Here is a 23,947-nt window from a genome sequence, read left to right on the forward strand (position 1 = left end):
ATGGATACAGGCAAATCGGGTCGTGCACGGCCTGGGAGCCCCATGCGGTCCGTGGACTGCGTCTGACCTGATCAGCCTGTATCGCCCGCGGTGCCTAGTACGGCGCCTGGCACGTAGTAAGCGTTTAACAAATACCATTAAAACAAACAATAAAACATGAGGTTCGGGGCTCGGTGGAGAAGAGGTGGGCAGAGAGCTAGTCCGCTCCGAAAGGAGAGGAGGAATCTTCAGAAATGCTTCCGAAAGAGTCTCCTCCTTGGGGAGGAATGAAAAATAAAAATGATAAAGCCAACAGATTCCGTGCTTATTCTCTGCTCAGCCCTCGGCCCTGTGGGGGAGATGGGCGGGTCAGAATGGACACAGTCCGTGCCTCTGGACTGTAAGCCCACTGTGGGCAGGGAATGTCGACCACTCTGTTGTGCGATACTCTCCCAAGTGCTTAGCACGGCGTGCCGCACACGGGAAGCGCTGAAGAAATGGATGGGGTCGGGGGGACGTCTCGGCCGAGTCTGGCCCCGTCTGACCGGTTCCCTCCTGTTCCCGGCAGAAAACCTACATCCCGGCAAGGAGCGGAAGGTGGTGCTGATCACGGCGCGGGTCCATCCTGGGGAGACCCCGTCCTCCTTCGTCTGCCAAGGTGGGTTGTCCCCTCCGCTCCGGCCCGGCCGGAGGGGACCCAACGCAGCGGCGGGGGCCGGAACCGTCCGGTCTCCCCTCCGGCCTCCCGAGGCCCGGGCCCTCCTGGGTCCTCGGCAGCGGATAACACCTCGGGCCCCAACTCCGCCTGTCAGACCGGTCCCGCGGGGGCGGTCGGGACCCATTAGAAGCTTGAAATCGATCAGTCCTATTTACTGAGCGCTCACAGGGTGCGGAGCGCCGGACTAAGTGCTGGGGAGGGTATGACAAAGCAGTGGAACAGACCCGTCCCCTGCCCACAGCGGCCTCACGGGGAGGCGACGAGTCGTCTGTGCGGGGGGACCGGGGGCTGGGGAAAGGGGTGAGGGGTGAGGGAGGCTGAAAGAGGGGAGCGTGGGGCAGGCAGGGGAGGGAGGTGGGGTGCTCTACCCGGAGCAAGCATTCCGTAAGTCCTTGGAGGGGTGGACTGATTTGACAGGGAGGTGGGAGGTGGTGGGGCCTGGTTGCCGGGCCCCTCCCGGCCCCCGTGGGCCACAGAGTCACTCTGGGGGTGGCCAGAGCGGGAGTCTCCTCTTCCTTCCCCGCCCCAGAGGTGTGGGGGTGAAGGGGGCAGGGGTCCGCCCGATGATTTGGTTCTCCCAATCCATTCATTCATTCATTCAATAGTATTTATTGAGCGCTTACTATGTGCAGAGCACTGTACTAAGCGCTTGGGATGAACAAGTCGGCAACAGATAGAGACAGTCCCTGCCGTTTGACGGGCTTACGGTCTAATCGGGGGAGACGGACAGACGAGAACGATGGCACTAAACAGCGTCAAGGGGAAGAACATCTCGTAAAAACCGATGGCAACTAAATAGAATCGAGGCGATGTACAATTCGTTAACAAAATAAATAGGGTAACGAAAATATATACAGTCGAGCGGACGGGTACAGTGCTGTGGGGATGGGAAGGGAGAGGTGGAGGAGCAGAGGGAAAAGGGGAAAATGAGGCTTTAGCTGCGGAGAGGTAAAGGGGGGATGGCAGAGGGAGTAGAGGGGGAAGAGGAGCTCAGTCTGGGAAGGCCTCTCGGAGGAGGTGATTTTTAAGTAAGGTTTTGAAGAGGGAAAGAGAATCAGTTTGGCGGAGGTGAGGAGGGAGGGCGTTCCGGGACCGCGGGAGGACGTGACCCGGGGGTCGACGGCGGGATAGGCGAGACCGAGGGACGGCGAGGAGGTGGGCGGCGGAGGAGCGGAGCGTGCGGGGTGGGCGGTAGAAAGAGAGAAGGGAGGAGAGGTAGGAAGGGGCGAGGTGATGGAGAGCCTTGAAGCCTAGAGTGAGCCACCCCGGCCCCGGGACTCCCCAGCGGGAACATCCGGGCTCCACCCGCCTTCCCCACACCGAGTTGTTGGAGTCTGCCCAGACTGGAGCCGAGAAGTCAACCGTATATATTTATTACTCTGTCTATTTATTTTGTTAACGAAATGGACATGGCCTCCATTCTATTTAGTCGCCATTGTTTTTACGAGACGTTCTTCCCCTCGACCCTATTCATCGCCATCGTTCCTGTCCGTCCGTCTCCCCCGGATCAGACCGTAAGCCCGTCCAACGGCAGGGACCGTCTCTATCTGGTGCCGACTTGTTCGTTCCAAGCGCTTGGTACAGTGCTCCGCACATAGTAAGCGCTCAATAAATACTACTGAATGAAAGTTTCCCGCCTCCCCAGGGATCATCGATTTCCTGGTCGGCCAGCACCCCGTGGCCAAGGCCCTCAGAGACCGGCTGGTCTTCAAGATCGCCCCTATGCTCAACCCGGATGGCGTCTGCCTTGGCAACTACCGGTATTCATTCATTCCTTCATCTGATCGTATTTATTGAGTACTTACTGAAGTGATAATAATCACTGTGGTATCTGTTAAGCCTTACTATGTGCCAGGGACTGTACTGAGCGCTGAGGTGGTTACAAGCAAATCGGGTCGGTCACAGAACCCGTCCCACGCTGGGCTGACCCTGACTAATTCGTTAAGGTACTTGTTAAGCCCTTACGCTGGGCCAGACGCTCTTCTGAGAGCTGACGTGGATACAAGCTGATCAGCCTGGACGCCGTTCCTGGCCCACATGGGGCTCACGCTCTTATCCCCGTTTTACAGATGAGGTAACCGAAGCCCAGGGAGGTGGAGCCATTTGCCCGAGGTCACACAGCAGACAGGTGGGAGGACCCAGGTCCTTCTGACTGCCAGGCCTGTGGTCTGTCCACTGGTGCCGTGCTGCTTCTGGCCCGAGGAGCTAGATTTTCTCGCCCCTTTTCCCGGTTCCGGGAGCGACGGCCCCGCGTCCCTCCCCCCCCCCCGGAACCTCATCCCCGTTCCCGTCGGTTGTGGGATTGCGTTGGGAGCCGCCCCGGGACTCAGTGCCCTGCCGGGGCCGGTGGGTTTGTTTGGAGTTGTTTCGGGCCCACTGGGAGAGAGGAAGGTTTAATTAAAGAACCTGTCACTTCTGGTTTTAATTGCCAAGCCGATGGTTCATTATCATTCTAGTCTTTCATGAAATGCAGCTTGCGGGGGGGGCGGGCGGGCCGGTGGATGTGGCAGGCGGGAAGGGTGGGGAAACCGGAGGGGGAGAGTGAGGATGGTGGGAGGAGGGGGAAGGAGGGAGGGGATGGGGCGAAAGCATTTTCCGAATTCTGTGGCTGGAGGGGAGGATCGATGAGGCGGCGGGAAGACCGGGGGGGCTCTCCGGAGCTGTGGTTATTCCCCTCCAGCCGGGCCCGGAGGGTCCCGGAGCCTCGGCGACCTGGTCCACGCTGTCCTTGCCTCCCCCCCGGCCATGTTGTGCCGAGCCCTGTGCTGAGCCTAGTGAAAATGATAATGATTGTGATCTTCGTTAAGGGCTTACTACGCGCCAGGCCCCGTTGTAAGCGCCGGCATAGATACGAGATCAGCGGAGTGGACGCCACCGGTGTCCCGCACGGGATTCACAGCCTTGATCCCCATTTTACAGATGAGGGAACTGAGGCCCAGAGAAGCGAAGGGACTCGTCTAAGGTCGCCCTGCACACGTGTGGCAGAGTGGGGATTAGAACCCACGTCCTCGGCCTCCCAGGCCTGTGCTCTTTCAGAAGTCCTAATCCCTGCTCCGCCATCTGCCTGCTGGGTGACTTTAAGCGAGCCACTCAACCTCTCTGGGCCCCAGTGGGAGATGGGGGGGGGGGGGGTCCCCTCGGTCCCTCCCAGCCCCAACCCAGAGATTCCAGAATTTCCCTGGCATCCGGGGGAATGGCGGGTGTGGGGGTCACAAGCCAGCTCTGCCGAGGGTTTTTACACTTCCCTAATCGGCCGTTTGTCACGATGCAGTCTGCGGAACCGCCCCGATGTAAACAAACAGGGACCCCGGAATACATTTATTTTTTATTTATTTATGTTTCTGGGCGTAAAGAAAATCTATAATTACCAGGTACAGCCTCTGCGGAACCGGTATTTAATGACAGTCACTTTTCGTTGCCATAGAAATGAGTCTCGAGTGGCTCCCTATCGTCCTCCCCGCTCCCCAAGCCGCGGGGGCCACCGGAGTCATTCAGTCCTATTTATCTAGCGCTCGCTGCGTGCAGAGCACTGTGCTAAGCGCTTGGAAAGCACAACGTGGCCGGTGGGGGGGGTGGCAGAGGGTGGGCCGGGGGCTTTGAGGTCCCCCTCGCCTCTTCCCCTACCGGGGCCGGCAGGGCTCTTGGGGAGGACTGGGGCGTGAGGGGCATCTTCGATTGAGAAAGTAAGGTTATCTATCGGGGGGTTACTGTGTGTAGAGCACTGTACTGGACCCCTTCTGGAGGCAGTGGGGTCCCGGGGGCAGAGAGGGGGGTCGCAGGGTCCTGCAACAGGAGAGCTGAAAGAAGAGAAGTCCAAAGACCTCAGGAAAAGAATCCCTAAACCCCCTCCCCTCCAGTAACCGTCGCGACGACGGCGTTTTTGCCGTCTATCTTGTCCCCGTTTTACAGATGAGGAAATGGAGGCTCAAGGAGCTGGCCCTAGGTCCCACGGCGGGCTGGGAGCAGAAGCGGGACTCGAACTCGGTTTTCCTGGCTCTGGGCCCCGCGCTCTTAAAAATTATAATAATAATAACGGTATCCGTTAAGCGCTTACTATGTGCCGAGCCCAGTTCTAAGCACTGGGGGGGGGGGGATACGAGCCGATCAGGTCGTCCCACGAGAGGCTCACCATCTTAATCCCCATTTTACAGTTGAGGTAACTGAGGCACAGAGAAGTGAATTGGCTTGCTCAAGGTCACACAGCTGACAAGTGGCCAGGATTAGAACCCATGACCTTCTGACTCCCGGGCCCATTCTCTACCCACTACGCCCCGCTGCTTCTCTTCTGTCTGAGCTCCTCCTCCCCTCGCTGGGCTCTGCCCCAAGGGGTCACGATGAATGAATGATGGCATTTTTTAAGCGCTCACTATGTTGCCAAGCACTGTTCTAAGCGTTGGGGAGGATACAAGGTGATCAGTTGTCCCCCGCGGGGCTCCCAGTCTTCATCCCCATTTGACAGATGAGGTCACTGAGGCCCAGAGAAGGGCAGCGACTTGCCCAAAGTCAACACAGCCGACAAGCGGCCGAGCCGGGATTTGAACCCATGACCTGTGACTTTCCACGACCCCACAGCCCCACGCGGACTGGCATCCGGCCAGGAACAATCAGTCGATCGATCGGTTGTATTTATTGAGCACTTCCTGTGTGCAGTGCACTGTACTAAACGCTTGGGAGAGGATAACGCAACAACAGGCACTTGCGGGGTGGGGTGGGGGGCTGGGAGGGATCCTCTGGCTCAGTGCCAAGAACCCGGGCCTGGGCGTCAGCGGTCACGGGTTCGAATCCCGGCCCTGCCGCCCGTCAGCTGGGTGACCGTGGGCCGGTCCCTTCACTTCTCGGTGCCTCAGTTACCCCATCCGTCAAATGGGGACGAAGACCGTGAGCCCACGTGGGACCGCCCGATCGCCTTGTCTCCTCCCCAGCGCTTAGAACAGTGCTCGGCACGTAGCGAGCGCTTAACGAGTGCCGTCGTCATTAGTAAGCGCTTAGCAACTACCGACATTATCATCCCCTCCTCGGTCGGGCGGAGCCCGGGGGGAGAGAGACCCTCGGTCCGCGGATGGTCCTCCGGCCTGTCCCTCGCTGACTCTCGATGTCTCTCGCTGTCTCTCGCCGTCTCTCGCTGTCTCTTCAGGTCCTCCCTGATGGGGTTTGACCTGAATCGCCACTGGCTGGATCCATCCCCCTGGGCCCACCCTACGCTGCACTACATCAAGCAGCAGATCGTTCACATGACCAAAGACCCGGTGAGCGGTCGGTACGGGGAGCGGGTATTTATCGCTATTTGTTCCCTGGTATTTAATCCACTCATTCATCATTCCAGACGGAGGTCGTGGGTTCCAATGCCGTCTCCGCCGCCTGTCTGCCGCGTGACCTTGGGAGAGTCATTTTCTGTGCCTGTCGCCTCATCTGAAAATGGGGGTTGAGGCCGTGAGCCTCGCGGGGGACCACCTGATGACCCTGCATCTACGCCAGCGCTTAGAACAGTGCTCTGCGCGTAGTAAGCGCTTAACACATGCTAACGTTACTGTTATCGTTTCACTTTTCTGCGCCTCAGTCATCTCATCTGTAAAACGGGGATTAAGAACCGCGGGCCCCATATGGGGCGACCTGATTACCGGCTCAGCGGGAAGAGCCCGGGCTTGGGGGTCGGTGGTCGTGGGTTCGGGTCCTGGCAGCTGGGTGACCGTGGGCGAGTCACTTCACTCCTCTGGGCCTCAGTGACCTCATCCGTCAAATGGGGATTAACCGTGAGCCTCACGCGGGACGACCTTGATGACCCTGGATCTCCCCCAGCGCTTGGAACAGTGCTGTGCACATAGTAAGCGCTTACCAAATACCAGCTAACAAATACCGAATACCACAGAGGGCGGGGTCCGCCCGTCCCCCCCCCGGCTCCCCCGCTCCAAACGAAGAGCGTCTCTGTCACCGGCCGGTTCGGCACTGTCCTCTGCTCTCAGACGGCGCCAAGAGGAGGTGCAGAATCTTGGCCTGAGATTTATGGGGGGGGGGGGGAGTTTATGGTTTTGTTAAGCGCCTACTATGAGCTAGACACGCTCCAAAGCACTGGGGTAGATCCAAGTTAACCAGGCTGGACAGAGATCTGTCCCACACAGGGCTCGGCGGCCTTAATCCCCCTTTTACAGATGAGGTAACCGAGAGAGGCGAAGTGAGTGACCTACCCGAGGTCACGAGGCGTACAAAGTGGCGGAGCCGGGATTAGAACCCGGGTCCTCGTGACCTCCGGGCCTGTCTCTGCCTGCCTGGCCTCCCTCTCGTGGACAGAGACCCCCGGGGATGGGGGAGCTGCCTCCCGGAGCGGGAGGTGGGAGTGGGCCCGGCCTGCCAGGCCCGTTTCCCCTTTAAGGGAAGGACCGCGGCCGAGAGAGCCGCCTGGGGTTGCTATAACAACTGGACCGCGGTTCTCTTAGCCGAATCCCTCTCCTTAAATCATTTAAGGAAAATTAGCCGCCATAACAGCGCCGAGGAGAACGGGAAACAGACGTTTCCACCCCTCCCCACCTGTCCGTCTCCCTCCACCGATCCCGGGGGTCAGGGACCGAGAGGGGAGAGTCAGGGAAGGAGAGGGGAGAGTCAGGTGTGGGATGGTCCGGGATGGGCGGGAAGGGGGAGTCGGGGCTAACGATAATAATAATAATGACGTTGGTATTCGTTAAGCGCTTACTATGGGCAGAGCGCTGTTCTAAGCACTGGGGGGATACAGGGTGATCAGGTTGTCCCTCACAGTCTTCATCCCCATTTTACAGAGGAGGTAACTGAGGCCCAGAGAGGTGAAGTCCAAAGTCACACAGCTGACAAGTGGCAGGGCCAGGATTAGAACCCACGACCTCCGACTCCCAAGCCCGGCCTCTTCCCACTGGGCCACGCCGCTTCTCTACAGCGTGGAGAGTGATACGAATAATTACGGTGCCTGTTAGGCGCTTACTCTGCGCCGGGCACCGTACTAAGTGCTGGGGTGGAGCGGGTTGGACGCGTTCCCGGGCCTCACAGTCCGAGGTCACCGAGGCACGGAGGAGTGAAAGTCACCCGGCATCCAAGGGGCAGAGCCGGGATTAGAACCCGTGACCCTCTGACTCCCAGGCCCGTGCTCTAACCACTGCGCCACGCTACCCGTCCGGGGACGGAGAGGATGGAGTCAAGGATGGAGAGGGGAGAACCAGGGGCGTGGGATGGTCCGCGCCGGGCGTCCGCTTCACCGACACCGTCCCGATTCTCCATCCCCCCCCAGCCCCCCGTCCCCGGTGCCGGGCTCCCGGCCTCTGCCTCGGGATGGGCCGGGCCGGGCCGGACGAAGCGGTGCCAGGAGGAATGAACGGGAAGCGGCCGAGCTGGGTCGGGGAAGCCTGGCTCCGAGCGTGGGGCGATCGTGCGGGGCAATCGTGCGGGGCAATGGCGCAGCCCCGGGTCGGGTCACCTCGGCACCGGCCGTTCCCAGCTCCGGCAGTTGGGGTGGGGCTGAGGGAGGGGAAATAGAGGCACGGCCGTTCAACGGGGATCCGAACCGGCCTGGATTGTCCCAATTAGCCGTATCCCTGGGCCGGAACCCACACTGTGCTAAGCCCGGGGGCATATAGAGGATAATCGAATCAGACACAGTCCCTTCTCCACATGGAGCTCACGGTCAAAGAGGGAGGGAGGGCGAGCAGGGATTGAACCCCCGTTTCACAGATGAGGGAACTAAGTCCCGGAAAGGACGAACGACTCTCTCGAGGTCTCTCAGCAGGCCAGGAGCAGAGCCAGGATCGGAACCCGGCTCCCCTGACCTTCATCCCCAGCCCCGTGTTCTAAATGGTTCCGATCCCGGCTCGGCCGCTTGTCTGCCGTGTGGCCCTGGGGCAAGTCGCTTCGCTTCTCTGGGCCTCAGTTACGGCTCGGTGGAAAGAGCCCGGGCTTGGGAGTCCGAGGTCGTGGGTTCGAATCCCGGCCCCGCCACTGGGCAGCCGGGTGACGGCGGGCGAGTCAGTTCACCTCTCTGGGCCTCAGTGACCTCATCTGTGAAATGGGGACGGAGACTGGGAGCCTCACCTGGGACAACCTGATGACCCTGGATCTCCCCCAGCACATAGTAAGCGCTTAACAAATACCAACGTTATCATTATTATTATTATTATTAAAATGGGAATTCAGCCTGTGAGCCCCATGCGGGGGTTAGACCGTCTCCGATCCGACTAGCCCGTGTGTACCCCAGGGCTTTAGACCAGTGTGGGACACAGAGTGAGCGCTTAACAAATACCATCATCCTCATCATTAAAATGATAATGAATAAGTATCATAAATATAAAAATAAATAAAATACATGAAAGTATATAAATATAAAAAGAATACATGTAATAAGTAAATGATGGGAAGAAGAAGAATGATAACTGTGGTATTTGTTAGGCACTTATTAGGTACCAAGCACTGTACTAAATGCTGGGGGAGATAGAGGATAATCGGACCCGACAGAGTCCCTGTCCCACACGGGGCTCACGGTCTGAGAGGCAATGGGTATCGAATCCCCATTTTACAGATGAGGAAGCTAGAGGCACGGGGATGGTAAGTGAGTTGCGCAAGGTCACACAGCGGGCTACGCCACCCTTTTTGATTTCAACATAGGAGAAGCAGCGTGGCTCGGTGGAGAGAGCCCGGGCTTGGGCGTCAGGGGTCGTGGGTTCTAATCCCGACTCCGCCACTTGTCAGCCGTGTGACTGTGGGCGAGTCACTTAACTTCTCGGTGCCGATATTAGGGGCGGGTCAGTTAACTTCTCTGGGCCTCAGTTACCTCATCTGTAAAAATGGGGATTGAAAAATGCGAGCCCCGCATGGGACGATCTGATGACCCTGTATCTCCCCCAGCGCTTAGAACAGTGCTCTGCACCTAGTAAGCGCTTAACAAACACCATACTTATGATTATTATTACCCTGAATCTACCTCAGGGCTTTAAACGGTGCTCTGCACATAGTAAGCGCTTAACAAATACCATGATTATTACTATTACCCCGTAACTACCCCAGCGCTTAAAACAGTGCCTGGCACGTGGTAAGCGCTTAACAAATACCAACATCATTATTATCATTATTATTACAACAGAACCGAGGTGGTAGCTACGTTGCCTTCCCACAGGGAGTTTACAATCCCCCCCCACCCGGGGGGGGGGTTTGGGGGGTGGCCAGGGGCCAGTTAACGACGACACGGGGGGGGCGAGCGGCGGAGGAGGTGTTATATAAAATCCTGCGTTGCAGATGTTAGCCAACCGTACGGAACTCAATAGAGCGCAGCGCTGTCATCGCGGAGATCAGAATCTGTGCGGCCCGGCCCCGGAGCCCCGAGCCAGAGCGGTCCGCCGGGGAGGATGGAGGAGTAGGCGACGGGCAGGAGGGAGGACGTGACCGACCTTGAGCCAGATGTTTCTCCTCCTTGGTCTTCTCAAGGGGACAGACCTTCCCCGGGGTGGGGGGCTCCCGGTGTCCGCACCCCGAGGTGCTCTGCGCATAGTAAGCGCTCAGTAAATACCCCTGAATGAATGAATGAGGTCAAGCAAGGCCGGGGGAGCCCGCCTTCCCTCCTCCTTCATTTATTTTATCGTGATTAAGTTGTCTTGTTTTGGTCCGTCCGTCTCCCCCGCTTAGACCGTGAGCCCGTCAGTGGGCGGGGATGGTCTCTGTCTGTTGCCCAATTGTCCATTCCAAGCTCTTGGTACAGTGCTCTGCACAGAGTAGGCGCTCAGTAAATACTATGGAATGAGTCGCAAGAGGACAGAGTCAGCCGGTAACACTGTGGGACCTCGGACGAGTCACTTACCTTCTCTGTACCTCAGTTACCTAAATCAATCTATCCGTGGATCGTATTTATTGAGCGCTGACTCTGTGCAGGGCACTGGACAGAGCATTTGGGAGAGTACAGTGGAGAGCGGATAGACCCCGGGCCCGGGGGTCAGAAGGACCCGGGTTCTAATCCCGGCTCCCCTTCGTGTCAACTGCGTGACCTTGGGCAAGTCACTTAACTTCTCTGGGTCTCACTTACCTCATCTGTAAAATGGGGATCAAGACTGTGAGCCCCGCGTGGGACAGGGACTGTGACCGACCTGAATAACTGTGGCCTAGTGGAAAGAACGTGGGCCCGGGAGTCAGCAGGACCTGGGTTCTAATCCTGGCCCCGCCACCTCCCTGCTGCGTGACCTTGGGCACGTCATTTCACTTCTCTGTACTTCAGTTCCCTTAACTGTCAAGTGGGGATTAGGACTGTGAACCCCATGCGGGACAGGGACTGTGTCCAACCCGATTTGCTTGTATCTAACCCAGCTCTTAGTACAGCGCCTGGCATGTAGTGAGCGCTTAACAAATACCACAGTTATCATTAGTAATAGTTCCACAAGTATTATTATTATTACGATATGAGAATATAACAGACACATTTCCTGTTATACAAAACTTATGCATATATCCCAGATCTGCCACTTGTCAGCTGTGCGACCGTGGGCGAGTCACTTCACTGCTCTGTGCCTCAGTTACCTCATCTGTAAAATGGGGATGAAGACCGTGAGCCTCACGTGGGACACTCCGATCACCCTGTATCTCCCCCAGCGCTTAGAACAGTGCTCTGCACAGGGTAGCGCTTGACAAATACCAACACTACTATTGTTATCATTATTATTATCTGTAATCTTATTCATTTGTATTGATGTCTGTCTCCCCACCCCCACCGCCCCCAGACTGTGAGCTCACTGTGGGCAGGGAAGGTCACCGTTTATTGTCGTATTCCACTTTCCCAAGCACTTAGTACAGTGCCCTGCCCGCGGTAAGCATTTATTAATACGACTGGATGAGTAAATGCATGAACGCTCCCGGCCCGCGACGCGTTTACAGTAGAATCAGGGTAGCTTTCAACTGATCGATGCGTGGTATTTATTGAGTGCCTACGACGTGCAAAGCACTTTACGGGGTGGTTGGGAGAGTTAGAAAACACGATCCCACCCCTCCAAGAGTTGACAGTGTGATGGGTAATAATCCCTGTAAAAGGAGCATCCAGGGATTACTAGACACAGGCCCTGCCCTTGATGAGCTCACAGTTTAAGAGGGGGAGGCGAAGTGGATGTCAGATTATCTCCTCCGCTTCCCCAACGCCCCACGCCGGGTTCTCCTCACCGCCGCAGATGCCAGCGTCCAAGAACTGACCCCAGCCGGGCGGAAATGGGAATCTGGGCCTTTCTGAGGGCCGCAGGTTTGGAGAGGGAATGTCTGACTACCTCCATTTAAATGTAAATTTTGACTTTTCACGTCTGACCAGGTAGAATGCCGTTAAAAATGGCAAATTAGGTAACTCGAATCCCTTTTCCTCTCTTCCTCTGTCTCTCTCTATCCCTCTCCCCTTTCTCTTTCGCTCTCGTCTGTCTCTCCTCCTCTCTCTTTGTGTGTCCATCTCTCTCTCTCTCCCTCGGTCTGTCTCTCTGTCGGCCGAAATGGAGATGTCTCCATGCAGCCAGCCGGGCTTCCTGATCCGAAGACTGGCTCTAAATTCAAGTGAAAAGCGCCGTGTGGAGATGTGGGTACCAGGACTGGGATGGGAGGAAGAAGTGGGGCCAATGAGGCCGTTAAATTTCCGCTGTACTCTACCAAGCACTTTGTACGGCGCTCTGCACACAGTATGCGCTCACCAAATATGATCGAATGAATTTAGCACCCAGTAAGTGGTCCAGAATTACGATTGACTGATTGACTGATTAGTGGGGAACCAGGAGCAGGCAGAGGGTGGGTTTCAATGAGCTTCAGTCAACTGATCTGTCAGTGGTATTTATTAAGTGCTTAGTATGTGCAGGGCACTGTATTAAGCACTTGGGAGCGTACAATATAGCAATAAACAGACACATTCCCTGCCCACAACGAGCTTATGTCTGTACTAAGCGCTGGGGTAGGTACAGGCTAATCAGGTTAGACAAAGTCCCCGTCCCACGTGAGGCTCACAGTCTTAATCCCCATTGTACACCTGAGGAAACTGAGGCACAGAGAAGTTAGGTGACTTCCCCGAGGTCCCCCAGCAGACAAGTGGGTTCTGGAGTGATGACTGGGAGAGCACCGTTGGTCCAGTGCTCCCCACCTGGGGGGTCGGGGGGGTGGGGTGACCCAAGCAGAGCAGAAAAGAGAAGCAGCGTGGCTCAGTGGAAAGAGCACGGGCTTTGGAGTCAGAGGTCATGGGTTCAAATCCCAGCTCGGCCCCTTGTCAGCTGTGTGACTTTGGGCAAGTCGCTTCACTTCTCGGTGCCTCGGTTCCCTCATCTGTCAAATGGGGATGAAGACTGTGAGCCCCACGTGGGACGACCTGATTCCCCTGTGTCTACCCCAGGGCTTAGAACAGTCCTCGGCACATAGTAAGCGCTTAACAAATACCAACATTATTATTATTATTATTATTATTATTAAAGCAGAAACCTCAGCAGAGACAGCGCTCGCTCCCGGTTCTGGTCCTCCTATCTCCCCCCCCTTCCCAGTACAACATCTAGAGAGGCGGGAGGAGAGGCGGTGCCCCCCGTGCTGACCCCCGCCTGCCTCCCCTCGCCCCCAGCACACGAGCCTGCAGTTTTATATCGACATCCACGCCCACTCCACCAAGATAAACAGCTTCATGTACGGGAACGTCTTCGAGGATGAGAGACGATGCCAGAGGCAGCTCCTGTTTCCCAGACTCCTCTGCCAGAACGCGCCAGACTTCTCCTATGTGAGTGGCCGCCCCCCCTCGCCTCCCCCGGCCCCCCCCACCACCAACTGCCGTGTCCCCAACTCCCTCGCCCTCCGCGTCCCTCTATCCCTATCCCTCCGTCGGGGACACGGAGGGGCAGGCGGGTCCGGCCCCCGGAGTCCGCGTGGATGGTGTCCACCGTCCGCCCTCCCCGTCCTGGCCTTGCCTCTCCCAGTCCGGCACGTCCTTCAACCGCGACGCGGCCAAGGCCGGCACCGGCCGCCGGTCCCTGGCCGGGCTCCTGGACGAGATGTCCCTCTGCTACACGCTGGAGGTGTCCTTCTGCGGCTACGCGGCCGAGGGCAGCGGGGAGACCGTGCCCTACACCGAGGACACCTGTATCCTTCTCTGCCCCGTGGGGATGAGGGCCCAGGGAACCTCCCCACAGGGGTGGCCGGAGTCCGGGCCCGCAGCGCCAGGGTTCCCAGCCCAGATGCACCCATTGATGCCCACCCCAGATGCTCTGCCATTCGTGGGTCGCTTTGATTTTTCGTTTTTTATGGTATCTGTTAAGCACTCAACACGTGCCAGGCACCGTACGTGGCCCCGGGGTGGATACGAGGTGATCGGGTTGGACATGAGGCTCATCATAGTATTAATCTCCATTCGACAGACGAGGTAACTGAGGCCCAGGGAGGTAAAGTGACTCGCCTAAAGTCACCAGCGGGCAAGCGGCAGAGCTGGGATTAGAAGTCAGGCCGTCCGATCGCCAGGCCCGGGCTCGATCCGCGAGGCCACAGTGCCGATTCCCGGCGGAGCGGCTGCCGGCGCGGGCCGGCCCTTCGCGGGGGAGCGGGGAACCCGCCGCACGAGGGTGTGCGCCTTGCTGCCGTCTTGGCGGCCCTGAGGTGTTGCCGGCGCCGCCTTCGGAGGGGCCGACTGGATTTGGGAGAGGTTCGGGTGTCAGGTGGTGGAGAGAGTCCCCTCGGGTCACGGAACACCCCCCGACACCACCCTGGACCGCTCCCCTCCCTCGTCTCTCCCAAGGGGCAGACCCGAGAGATACGGCGGCCCCGATGCCCGAGTGATAATAATCAGTGGCATTTATGGACCACCTACTGTGTGCAGAGCACCGCACTGAGCGCTTGGAGGAAGACGGTAGAGTTAGTAGACACCGTGCCTGACCTCAAGGAGCAGGGTATCGCGTACAGGACACTGTACTGAGCCCTTGGGAGAGGGTGCTAGAGTTTTAGATCCCTGCCCACGGGAATCCGTTGAGCAAGAGCTTACGACCGTGGTGGAGGGTCTCACCTGTTCTCGGTCCCAAACTCGTGCGGCTTTTAGGGAGTGGCGAGGTGAAAGGCGCGGCCCTCTTCAGCTGCTGCCCTCTCGCCTCTCATGCTCCACTGGTCTCGCTCTCCCCCTTCCCTGGGGGTCCGACGGCCCACGCTGTGATTGACAGCTGAGAGTTCCCCATAAGCTACGTCCAAATTTACATCTTACAGTTCCTTGCAGTGGTAAAAAGTGCCCGGGTCAACTGACGGAGAAACTAAATCGGAACCCTAAAATCACCTCCCCGGCAGCCTTGGATTTGGTTCACCGCCATGGTATCCGGATGGGAGGGGTCTAGGCGGAGCTCTCGGTTGTGGCGGGCGGGGGGGAGGGTCGGGACCCCCCGAGGGTCCCGAGGGGTGGGGTCCCACACCAGGCAGGACCTCAGCAGCCACCCTGGGGGCACCAGGAAGGGGCAAGCAAGCAAAATGGGAGGCACCCTTCAGCCCGGTTCAATCCGTCAGTCAATCCCATCGACTGAGCATCTGTGCAGAGCACAGCGGCGAGCACCTACTCTGTGCAGAGTGCTTTGCTGAGTGAAAGCACCTGGGAGAGTACCCTGGAGCTACAAAATTCGATATCCAGTTTCCCCCTCTTCACCCAGGCAAGGGGTCCCTGCTGGAGCCAGCGAGGGGCAGGGTCAAAACAGATAGCAGGAAACCCGTCGTCCCTCAGTGCCAAGCACTGTTCCGAGCACTGGGACAGTTACAAGATAATCGGGTTGTCCGGGCTTAATCCCCATTTCACAGATGAGGTAGCCGAGGCCCAGAGAAGTTAAGTGGCTTGCCCAAGGTCACACGGCAGACAAGTGGCAGAGCCGGGATTAGAACCCAGGTCCTCCGAGTCCCAAGCCCGGGCCCTTTCCACGAAACCGCGCTGCTGCTCCTCACCGTACTAAGCGCTGGGGGAGATACAAGCTAATCAGGTTGGACACAGTCCATGTCCCACCTAGGGCTCGCAGTCTTAATTCCCATTTTACAGTTGAGGCAACTGTACTGGACACCTACTGGGCGCACAGTGTTATACTAGGCGACTCCTGTGTGCGGAGCATTGTAATGGACACCTACGTGCGCCGTGTGTTATACTGAGTGCCTACTGTGCGCGGAGCGCTGTGCTGGGTACCTACTGCGTACAGAGCTCTGTAATGGGTGCCTCTTGTGAACAGAGGTTATTTTAGCAGAGCGAAACGTTCTTTCCTTTTCCTGCTTTGGCATCTCCTCCCTGCCCCCGGTTTAAAAGGGTCTGGGCCACCAGACTTAGCTTGCTCTACTTCCAAAGACCCTAAATCTCTTTAAGAGACAGCTCGTTTTAATTGGAAATTTTCAATCAATCTATTTTCCTCCTCCCTGGCTCCCCTCCCCTCTCCCCGCTCCCCGCCTGGACCATTTGCAGTAAATAATCTGGAGGCGGAGGCTTTCTCCGCCGCCGCCAGAGGAGAGATAAATAACGGGAATTTGCCGAGCCCCGCTGCTCGCTGCGCCATAAATCTCGCCGTTATGGACCGGCTCCACAGGACCGAGCGGCCTGCGGAACCAGGATCCTGGGGGGCCGACGGGGGACCCCCCCCCCATAGGGTCAAGGGACACCCCCCCCCACCACAAGGGTTTAATTTGCCCCCCCCCCACCACAGGGTTCAAAACTCATTATGGGCCAGGAAAGTGTCTGTGTACTGTTCTATTGTACTCTCCCAAGTGCTTAATACGGTGCCCTGCACACACTCCCACTTGCAATCGTATTTATTGAGCACTTACTGTGTGCAGAGCACTGTATTAAGCACTTGGGAGAGTACAATAAAGCAATAAACAGGCCCATTCCCCGTCCACAACGAGCTGACGGTCTAGAGGGTCCCACATTCGGGATTTTGGATGTGGGTCGGGGCCCTCCGGGCCTGGGAGGCGGGCAGTCGGACACACGGACAGCCCCACAACACAATCCCGAGTGGCTCCTTAGCTGCGCCGGGCAGACATGAGGCTGGGGAGGAACGTGGCCAAGACCTTCTTCGATTACTACCGCCTGCCCCCGCCGCGGGCCGAGACGCCCTCCTTCCGGTAGGTCTGAGTGCCGCCCACCTCGCCTGTCCCTCGCCGCCCCATCTCCTGCTCTGCCCGTCGAGGCCGGGCCGGGCGGGGCTTCGCGGGGTCGGTCTGGCATCCGTTCTGTCCTCCAGCGGGCAGGTGGTCCTCTCAGTTCCCCGCCAGGCAGCCGCGCGGGTCTTGGCTCCCGTCCATCCTCCGCAAAGGGCCCCCGGCAGCTGCCCGGCTCTCTTCTGCCGTCTGTTCTCCACACACGGCTTCCCTGGGCCCAGCGGCCCTCCGTCCTCCGCGCGCATCTCCACCGGCAGACCTGTGTGAGTGAGAGCAGCCCGTCCGGCCGCTGGACGGTGAGGGGAATCCAGAGGCGGCGACCCCGCCGGGGAAGCCGGCCGGGCTTTCTGAGCCGGGTCCCAGGTCTTCGCGCCAGGGCCACGGTCAGAGCCCGCCGTGGGACTCAGTTGGCACTCGGTACAGTGCTCTGCCCACAGCGTGAGCCCACTGCGGGCAGGGAATGTCGTCGTTGATTCTCGTATTGTCCTTTCCCAAGCAGTCAGTACGGTGCTCTGCTCACATCAAGCACTTAATAAGGCACCCGGTGAAGTGCTCTGCCGGGCGGTCAAGCCGTCGTATTTATTGAGCACTTATTGTGTGCGGAGAACTGAACTAGGCACTTGGGAGAGTACAGTATAACAATCAACGTACACATACCCCACCCACGGTGAGCTTACAGTCTAGAGGGGGAGACAGGCATTAATGGAAATAAATAAATGACAGCTATGGACCTAAGAGCTGTGGGGCTGGGAGGGGGGATGAATAAAGGGAGCAAGTCAGGGCGACGCAGAAGGGAGTGGGAGAAGAGGAAAGGAGGGCTTCGTCCGGGAAGACCTCTCGGAAGAGATGTGCTCAGCACCCGGAAGGTGCCCAGTACAGCGTTCTGCACGTGAGAGTGCCCGGTTCGGCACTCTGCACACAGTAGGTGCTCTATAAATTGTACCGACCGGGAAACCGGTTGCGGGAAGGCCGGGAGACCCGGAGGCAGATCGGAAAACAGCGATAGGCCCAGAAGGGGATAGGGTCATGAAGGCAGCAGCGGGAGCTCCTTCCCAGCTCCAGGTGAGGGGTCAGGTACCTTAATAATAACGTTGGTATTTGTTAAGCGCTTACTATGGGCGGAGCACCGTTCTAAGCGCTGGGGTAGACACAAGGGAATCAGGTCGTCCCGCGTGGGGCTCCCGGTCTTCATCCCCATTTTACAGATGAGGGGACTGAGGTACCGAGAAGTGAAGTGACTTGCCCGCAGTCACCCAGCTGACAAGTGGCGGAGCCGGCATTCGAACCCATGACCTCTGACTCCAAAGCCCGTGCTCTTTCCACTGAGCCACGCTGGCTTAGCTGAGCTCCGGGGAGGGAGGAGGGCCGGGAAGCTTCTCCAGACAGAATTCCGTTCTCCCCACCGTGCCCCCGGCAGGAAGGGCGACGAGACTGACGGTTCTTTCGGCCATCCCGCTGCACCCCGAACGGCCGAGGGGCCGTGAAAATCCGCGGCCTGTTGGAAAAATCGTTCAATTAGCTGGACGATAGAGCTTCTAAACCGTTTAATAGATTCAGGTTAATTAACTGTTATATCCGCCGACCGGAAACTTTTTAATGAAGTTATTAAACCAAAACATCGGCGTCTGGGTGTTGGACCGGAGAATTCAGGCTAGATTCGGACGGAAGTGGGGGCCAGAACGCTTCCTCCGTGGAGTTGGTCCAGTTTCTGTCTCTTCTGTTCTTCCTTCCCACGGGGGCCTTGGGGGAGCATGTCTCGCTTCGGGACTCGATCAGTAGTTTTATGGGTGCAGAGCAGTACAAGCGGCACCAGTTTGTGCGGAACACTGTACTGAGCACTTGGGAGAGTACAACAGAGTTGGCAGACACGGTCGATTCCTGCCTGGAAGGCGTCCCATGTGGGGGGGGGGGGGGGTCACAGTCGCAATCCCCATTTTACAGATGAGGGAACCGAGGCCCAGAGAAGTGAAGTGACTTGGCCAAGGTCACACAGCAGACAAGCGGAAGAGCCAGAATTAGCGCCCGTGAGCTTCTGAGTCCCAGGCCCACGCTCTATCCGTTATGCCACGCCGCTTCTCACGGTCTAGCTGAAGGCGGGCACACCCCGAGGGGCCAAGCGGGGTAAAGGTGGGCGTGCTTGGTCCGCACGGCCAGAATTTCGTGGCTCTGTCAAATTGCCGTGGCACCTCCAGACTGGGATTCCGCTCCGTGGCCGCTGCCGGTCACCGTACACCGGCCTGAGGAACCACCGGGGTTGGAGGCAGGGCGCGGGATGGAAGGGACGAGGGGGAGGCAGCGTCAACCGGGAGAGAGGAGGGACCCCCTGCACCGACCCCGGAGACGCAGGGAGGAGGAAGAGAGGAACTCATAGATGGGAAAGAGGAACAACCGGCGAGTCGGTCGATCACGCTCACTGAGCGCTGTGCCAAGCGCTTGAGACGGTGCGATATACCAATAAACAGATACATTCCCTGCCCACAGAGAGCCTAGAGCGGGAGACAGAGGCTGAGAGAAATAAATTACAGATATGTACGGAAGTGCCGTGGGGCTGGGAGGGAGGATGAATGAAGGGAACCAGTCAGGGCGAGGCCAAGGCAATTAAAGAAAAGGCAGAGAGGGTGTAGGCCTCTTGGGAGGGTCTCTTGGAGATGTGAATTCAAAAAGGCTTGGAAATAGGGGAGAGGGATTGTCGGATATGAGGAGGGAGGGCGCTCCGGGCCAGAGGCGGGATGCGGGCGAAAGGTCGGCGAAGAGATGGAGGAGGTTTAGATGCAGTGAGTAGTTTGGCATTAGAGAAGTCAAGTGTGCTGGCTGGGTTGTAGTAGAAGAGCAGCGAGGCGAACTAGGAGGGGACAGGGCGGTTGAGGGCCTTAAAGCCGACGGAGAGGAGTTTCCGATGGATGCGGAGGTGGATGGGCAACCACTGGAGGTCCTCGAGGAGCGGAAACGTGGCCTGAACGTGATGAGGAGGATGACAGGTATTGGATTTTCTCCCCATTTACCAGAGGCGCCCGCTGAGGCCCAGCAAGCTTCAGCGTCTTGCTCGAGGTCGCCCGGCAGGCCCGGGGCAGAGCCGGGACCCGGGTCACCCGACTCCCCGCCCGGTGTCCTATCTGCCAAGCCACCCCGCCTCGCCGGGATCGAGCCCTCCCCTTTCCGGGGGGCAGATCGGCGGGGGTCGGTGGATCCTTCCGGCCGGTGAGGTGTCACCCCGTCTCCTTCTCCCGTCGACAGGCAGGACCGGGCACCCGGCCCCTCGCACCCCGGGGCCCCCGGACGCTGGTGCGGCTGCAGGAGCTCGGCCACCCGCCAAGACCCATCCGCTCCCTCCTAGGGCCGGACCGGAGGCCCGGCCGGCTCTGCGGGTCCCTTCTCCGTCAACCCCCTGCCTCCCCGACGTCCCGTCTCCTCGTCGGTTCCCTACCCGGGTCTGCAGCTCCCGCGCATGTCTCACGCATTCTGAGGTTCGTTCCCCCCCTAAAATAAAGACTCACATCTCCCCTGCGCGTTGTCCTTGAAGATCCCCCGGCCTCGTCGGCAGCACCCCCCGCCCCGGGTCTCCTGGCCTGACCCCCGGGATCCGGGGATGAAACGATGCGGGAGGCAGCCGGGCCCTCCCGGATGCCCCCCATCCTCTCGGACCGCCGGCACCGCCCCACGGCCCTCCGGAGCTGAGGGACGGGGTGGAAGGAGAAAGGGTGGAGAGGGAGGAGCGGGGAAGGAGGACAAGCAGCGAGGCCTAGCGGAAAGAGCACGGGCCTGGAAGTCGGGGGACGTGGGTTCTAATCCCAGCTCTGCCACACGTCTGCTGTGTGACCTTGGGCGAGTCACTTTAACTTCTCTGTGCCTGTTACCTCATCCGTAAAATGGGGATTAAGACTTTGAGCCCCGTGTGGGACGGGAACTGTGTCCAACCTGATTACCCTGTACCCCGGCAGCATAGAAAGCGCTTAAGAAATACCACAGTTATTATTATTAAGGAGGGGAAACACTGGGGAGGCACAGAGACCAACTGCCCCGGACTACCCCCGTCTAGGCCTTCCCCATGTTTGTCAATCACATTTATTCATTCTTTCAATCATACTTCTGGAGCACTTACTGTGAGCAGAGCACTTTGCTAAGCGCTTGCGATCGTACAGTATAGTAATAGGCACATTCCCTGCCCACAACGAGCGCTTGTTGGGTGTAGAGCACTGTACCGAGCGCTCGGGAGAGGACAAAATAACAATACAACACGGTCCACGTGGTGCGTTCCTGCTGCCCTCCTTCCTCCTACTTCCCTCCTTCTCGTGGGCCGGAGGGAGGTCGTTGGCCTCGAGAGCCCAGGAAGGCGCAGTGTGGAGGTCAGCATAGGTTCTGGGCACTGTGCTGGGCACCGACTGGGTGCAGAGTGCTGTGCTGGCCACTGACAATGGGCAGAGCACTGTACTGGGCACCTACGTGCAGAGAGATGTACTAGGAGCCTACTAGCGCTTAACGAATACCCTCATCGTTATTATTATTAAGAGATGAATCTCCCAGAGGACACAGCAAGAGAAGCAGCGTGGCTCAGTGGAAAGAGCCCGGGCCGGGGAGTCGGGGGTCACGGATTCGAATCCCGGCTCTGCCACTTGTCGGCTGTGCGACTCTGGGCAAGTCACTTCACTTCTCTGTGCCTCGGTTACCTCATCTGTAAAATGGGGATTAAAACTGTGAGCCCCAGGTGGGACAACCTAATCACCCTGTACCTACCCCAGCGTTTAGAACAGTGCTCTGCACGTAGTAAGCGCTTAACAAATACCAACATCATTATTGTTATTATTGTTGCTGTCCTTCTACGAAGGAAATAGACATAGCCCCTCCCCTCGAGCAGCTTTCACGTGGGAGAAGGGCAGACTCCTTTCGACTCCTTGCAGGGGGAACAGGAAGGATAGAAAAGCAGCACGGCCTAGAGGATAGAGTCCGCGCCTGGAAGTCAGAAGGACCTGGGTTCTAATTCCACCTACGCCACTTGTCTGCTGTGCGACCATGAGCAGATCAGTTCACTTTTCTGTGCCTCGATTCCCTCATCTGTAAAATGGGGATGAAGACTGTGAGCCCCAGGTGGGACATGGACTGAGTCCCATCCGATAAGCTCGTGCCTATCTTGTATCCACCCCAGCGCTGAGTGTAGTGTCTGGCACATAGTGAAGGCTTAATAAATACCATTTGAAAAAAAAAAGCAGGAGGAAAAATATTACTGTAACAGGGGAAAGCCAAAACAAGAGCTTCTGAGTGAGAAGAATGAATAAACAGGTGCCCCAGGGGTGCTGGGGGGCGGTTCACTGGGATGACCAGGCCCGGGAGGGGTCCCTGGAGCCTGTCGGGGCAGAGGGGGTGGCTCGTGGCTCAGTGGAAAGAGCCCGGGCTTCGGAGTCAGAGGTCACGGGTTCGACTCCCGGCTCTGCCACTCGTCAGCTGTGTGACGGTGAGCGAATCACTTGGCTTCTCTGTGCCTCAGCGACCTCATCTGTAAAAGGGGGATTAACCGGGAGCCTCCCGTGGGACGAGCTGATGACCCTGTATCTCCCCCAGCGCTTAGATCAGTGCTCTGCACATAGTAAGCGCTTAACAGATACCAATATTATTATTATTTCCAGGAGGGCGACAGGGCCAGGATAGGCCCACAGAAGCCCAGACGGTGGCTGACGCCAATCAGCCCCGCAAGTGGTAGAAAACAGTAAGCCCTCAATAAATACGATTAACTGACCGACTCTTAGAAATCGCTCGTTTATTCGCATTCACGTCCGTCTCCACCTCTTGCCTGGAGGTTCGTCGGGGGGCAGGGAACCCGCCTGCCGATTCCGTTGTATTTCACAAGCGGTGGAAAACAGGACGATGCGGTGAAACCATAGAAACCCAGCGAGGACCGGCGAGGCGGTGACCCCTCCTCCCCTCAGCCCGGAGCTGGCAAACTGCTTCTGGGCCTCAGCGACCCCGGGAACCGTCGCCTCCCTACCTGCCCCCCCCCCCCCCGCCCCAGAATTCAACACTGTATTAAGGGCTGGGGTGGAGAAAAGATGATCTGATGATAATCTGATAATTATTATGGTATTTCTTAAGTGCTTACTATGTGCCAGGCACTCTTCTAAGGCCTGGGGTAGATAAACGGTAACAGGGTAATTGGGTTGGACACCGTCAGAAACAGTCCCTGTCCCACCGAGGGCTCATGGTCTAAGAGGGGCAACAGGTATTGAATCCTCATTTTTCAGAAGAGGAAACTGAGGCTTAGAGAAGTGAAGTGACTCGCCCCAGGTCACACAGCAACCAAGTGACAGAGCTGCGATTAGGACCCAGGTCTCCCGGCTCCCAGTCCCGGGCTGTTTCCGGGTTCTAGACCAGGAAGATTCCAACTCCGGGGATGTTCTAGATCAGGGATGTTCTTAATAACAATAGTGTTGGTATTTGTTAAGCGCTTACTCTGTGCCGAGCGCCGTTCTAAGCGCTGGGGGAGATACAGGGGTCAGCAGGTCGTCCCACGGGAGGCTCCCAGTCTTCCTCCCCATTTTCCAGATGAGGTCACCGAGGCCCAGAGAAGTGAAGTGACTTGCCCACAGTCACCCAGCTGACAAGTGGCAGAGCCGGGATTCGAACCCATGACCTCTGACTCCCCAGCCCGGGCTCTTTCCACTGAGCCACGCTGCTTCTCTGCAAGCCAGGGAAGGTTCTAGACTGGGGTTGCTTTAACCCGGGGAGGGGGGGTTCTAGACCGGGGAAGTGTTAACCTCGAAAGATTTTAGGCAAGGGAAGTGTTATTAATAATAATAATAATAATTATTATTATTATTCATTGCCGACTTGTTCATTCCAAGCGCTTAGTACAGTGCTCTGCACATAGTAAGCGCTCAATAAATACTATTGAATGAAAATACTATTGAATGAATGATTATGGTATTTATTAGTTGCTTACTATGTGCCAGACACTGCTCTAATCACGGGGTAGATATGAGTTATTCGGGTTGGATAAGGTCCCCGTCCCCCATGGGGGCTCCACAATCTTCATCCCCATTTTACAGACGAGGTAACTGAGGCCCAGAGCAGTGAGGTGACTTGTCCCAGGTCACACAGCGGGACAGGCGGCAGGGGGAGGTGGCGGAGACAGGATTAGAACCCGGTCCTTCTGACTCCAGGCCCACGCTCCAT

General features: G+C 57.7%; 1 protein-coding gene across 1 annotated transcript; it reads left to right on the top strand.

Moving 5' to 3' along the window:
• LOC120638990 (cytosolic carboxypeptidase 6-like) lies at positions 1-20,290 on the top strand. Its single transcript, XM_039914713.1, has 8 exons — positions 1-10; positions 548-637; positions 2,343-2,457; positions 5,832-5,943; positions 13,257-13,409; positions 13,606-13,768; positions 16,666-16,750; positions 20,021-20,290. Exons 1-8 carry the CDS (start codon positions 1-3, stop codon positions 20,118-20,120), a joined length of 828 nt encoding a protein of 275 aa, XP_039770647.1. The 3' UTR covers positions 20,121-20,290.
• Positions 20,291-23,947: the final 3,657 nt, after the last annotated feature.

This window comes from Ornithorhynchus anatinus, chromosome 18, assembly GCF_004115215.2.
Source record: "Ornithorhynchus anatinus isolate Pmale09 chromosome 18, mOrnAna1.pri.v4, whole genome shotgun sequence".
NCBI lineage: Eukaryota > Metazoa > Chordata > Mammalia > Monotremata > Ornithorhynchidae > Ornithorhynchus > Ornithorhynchus anatinus.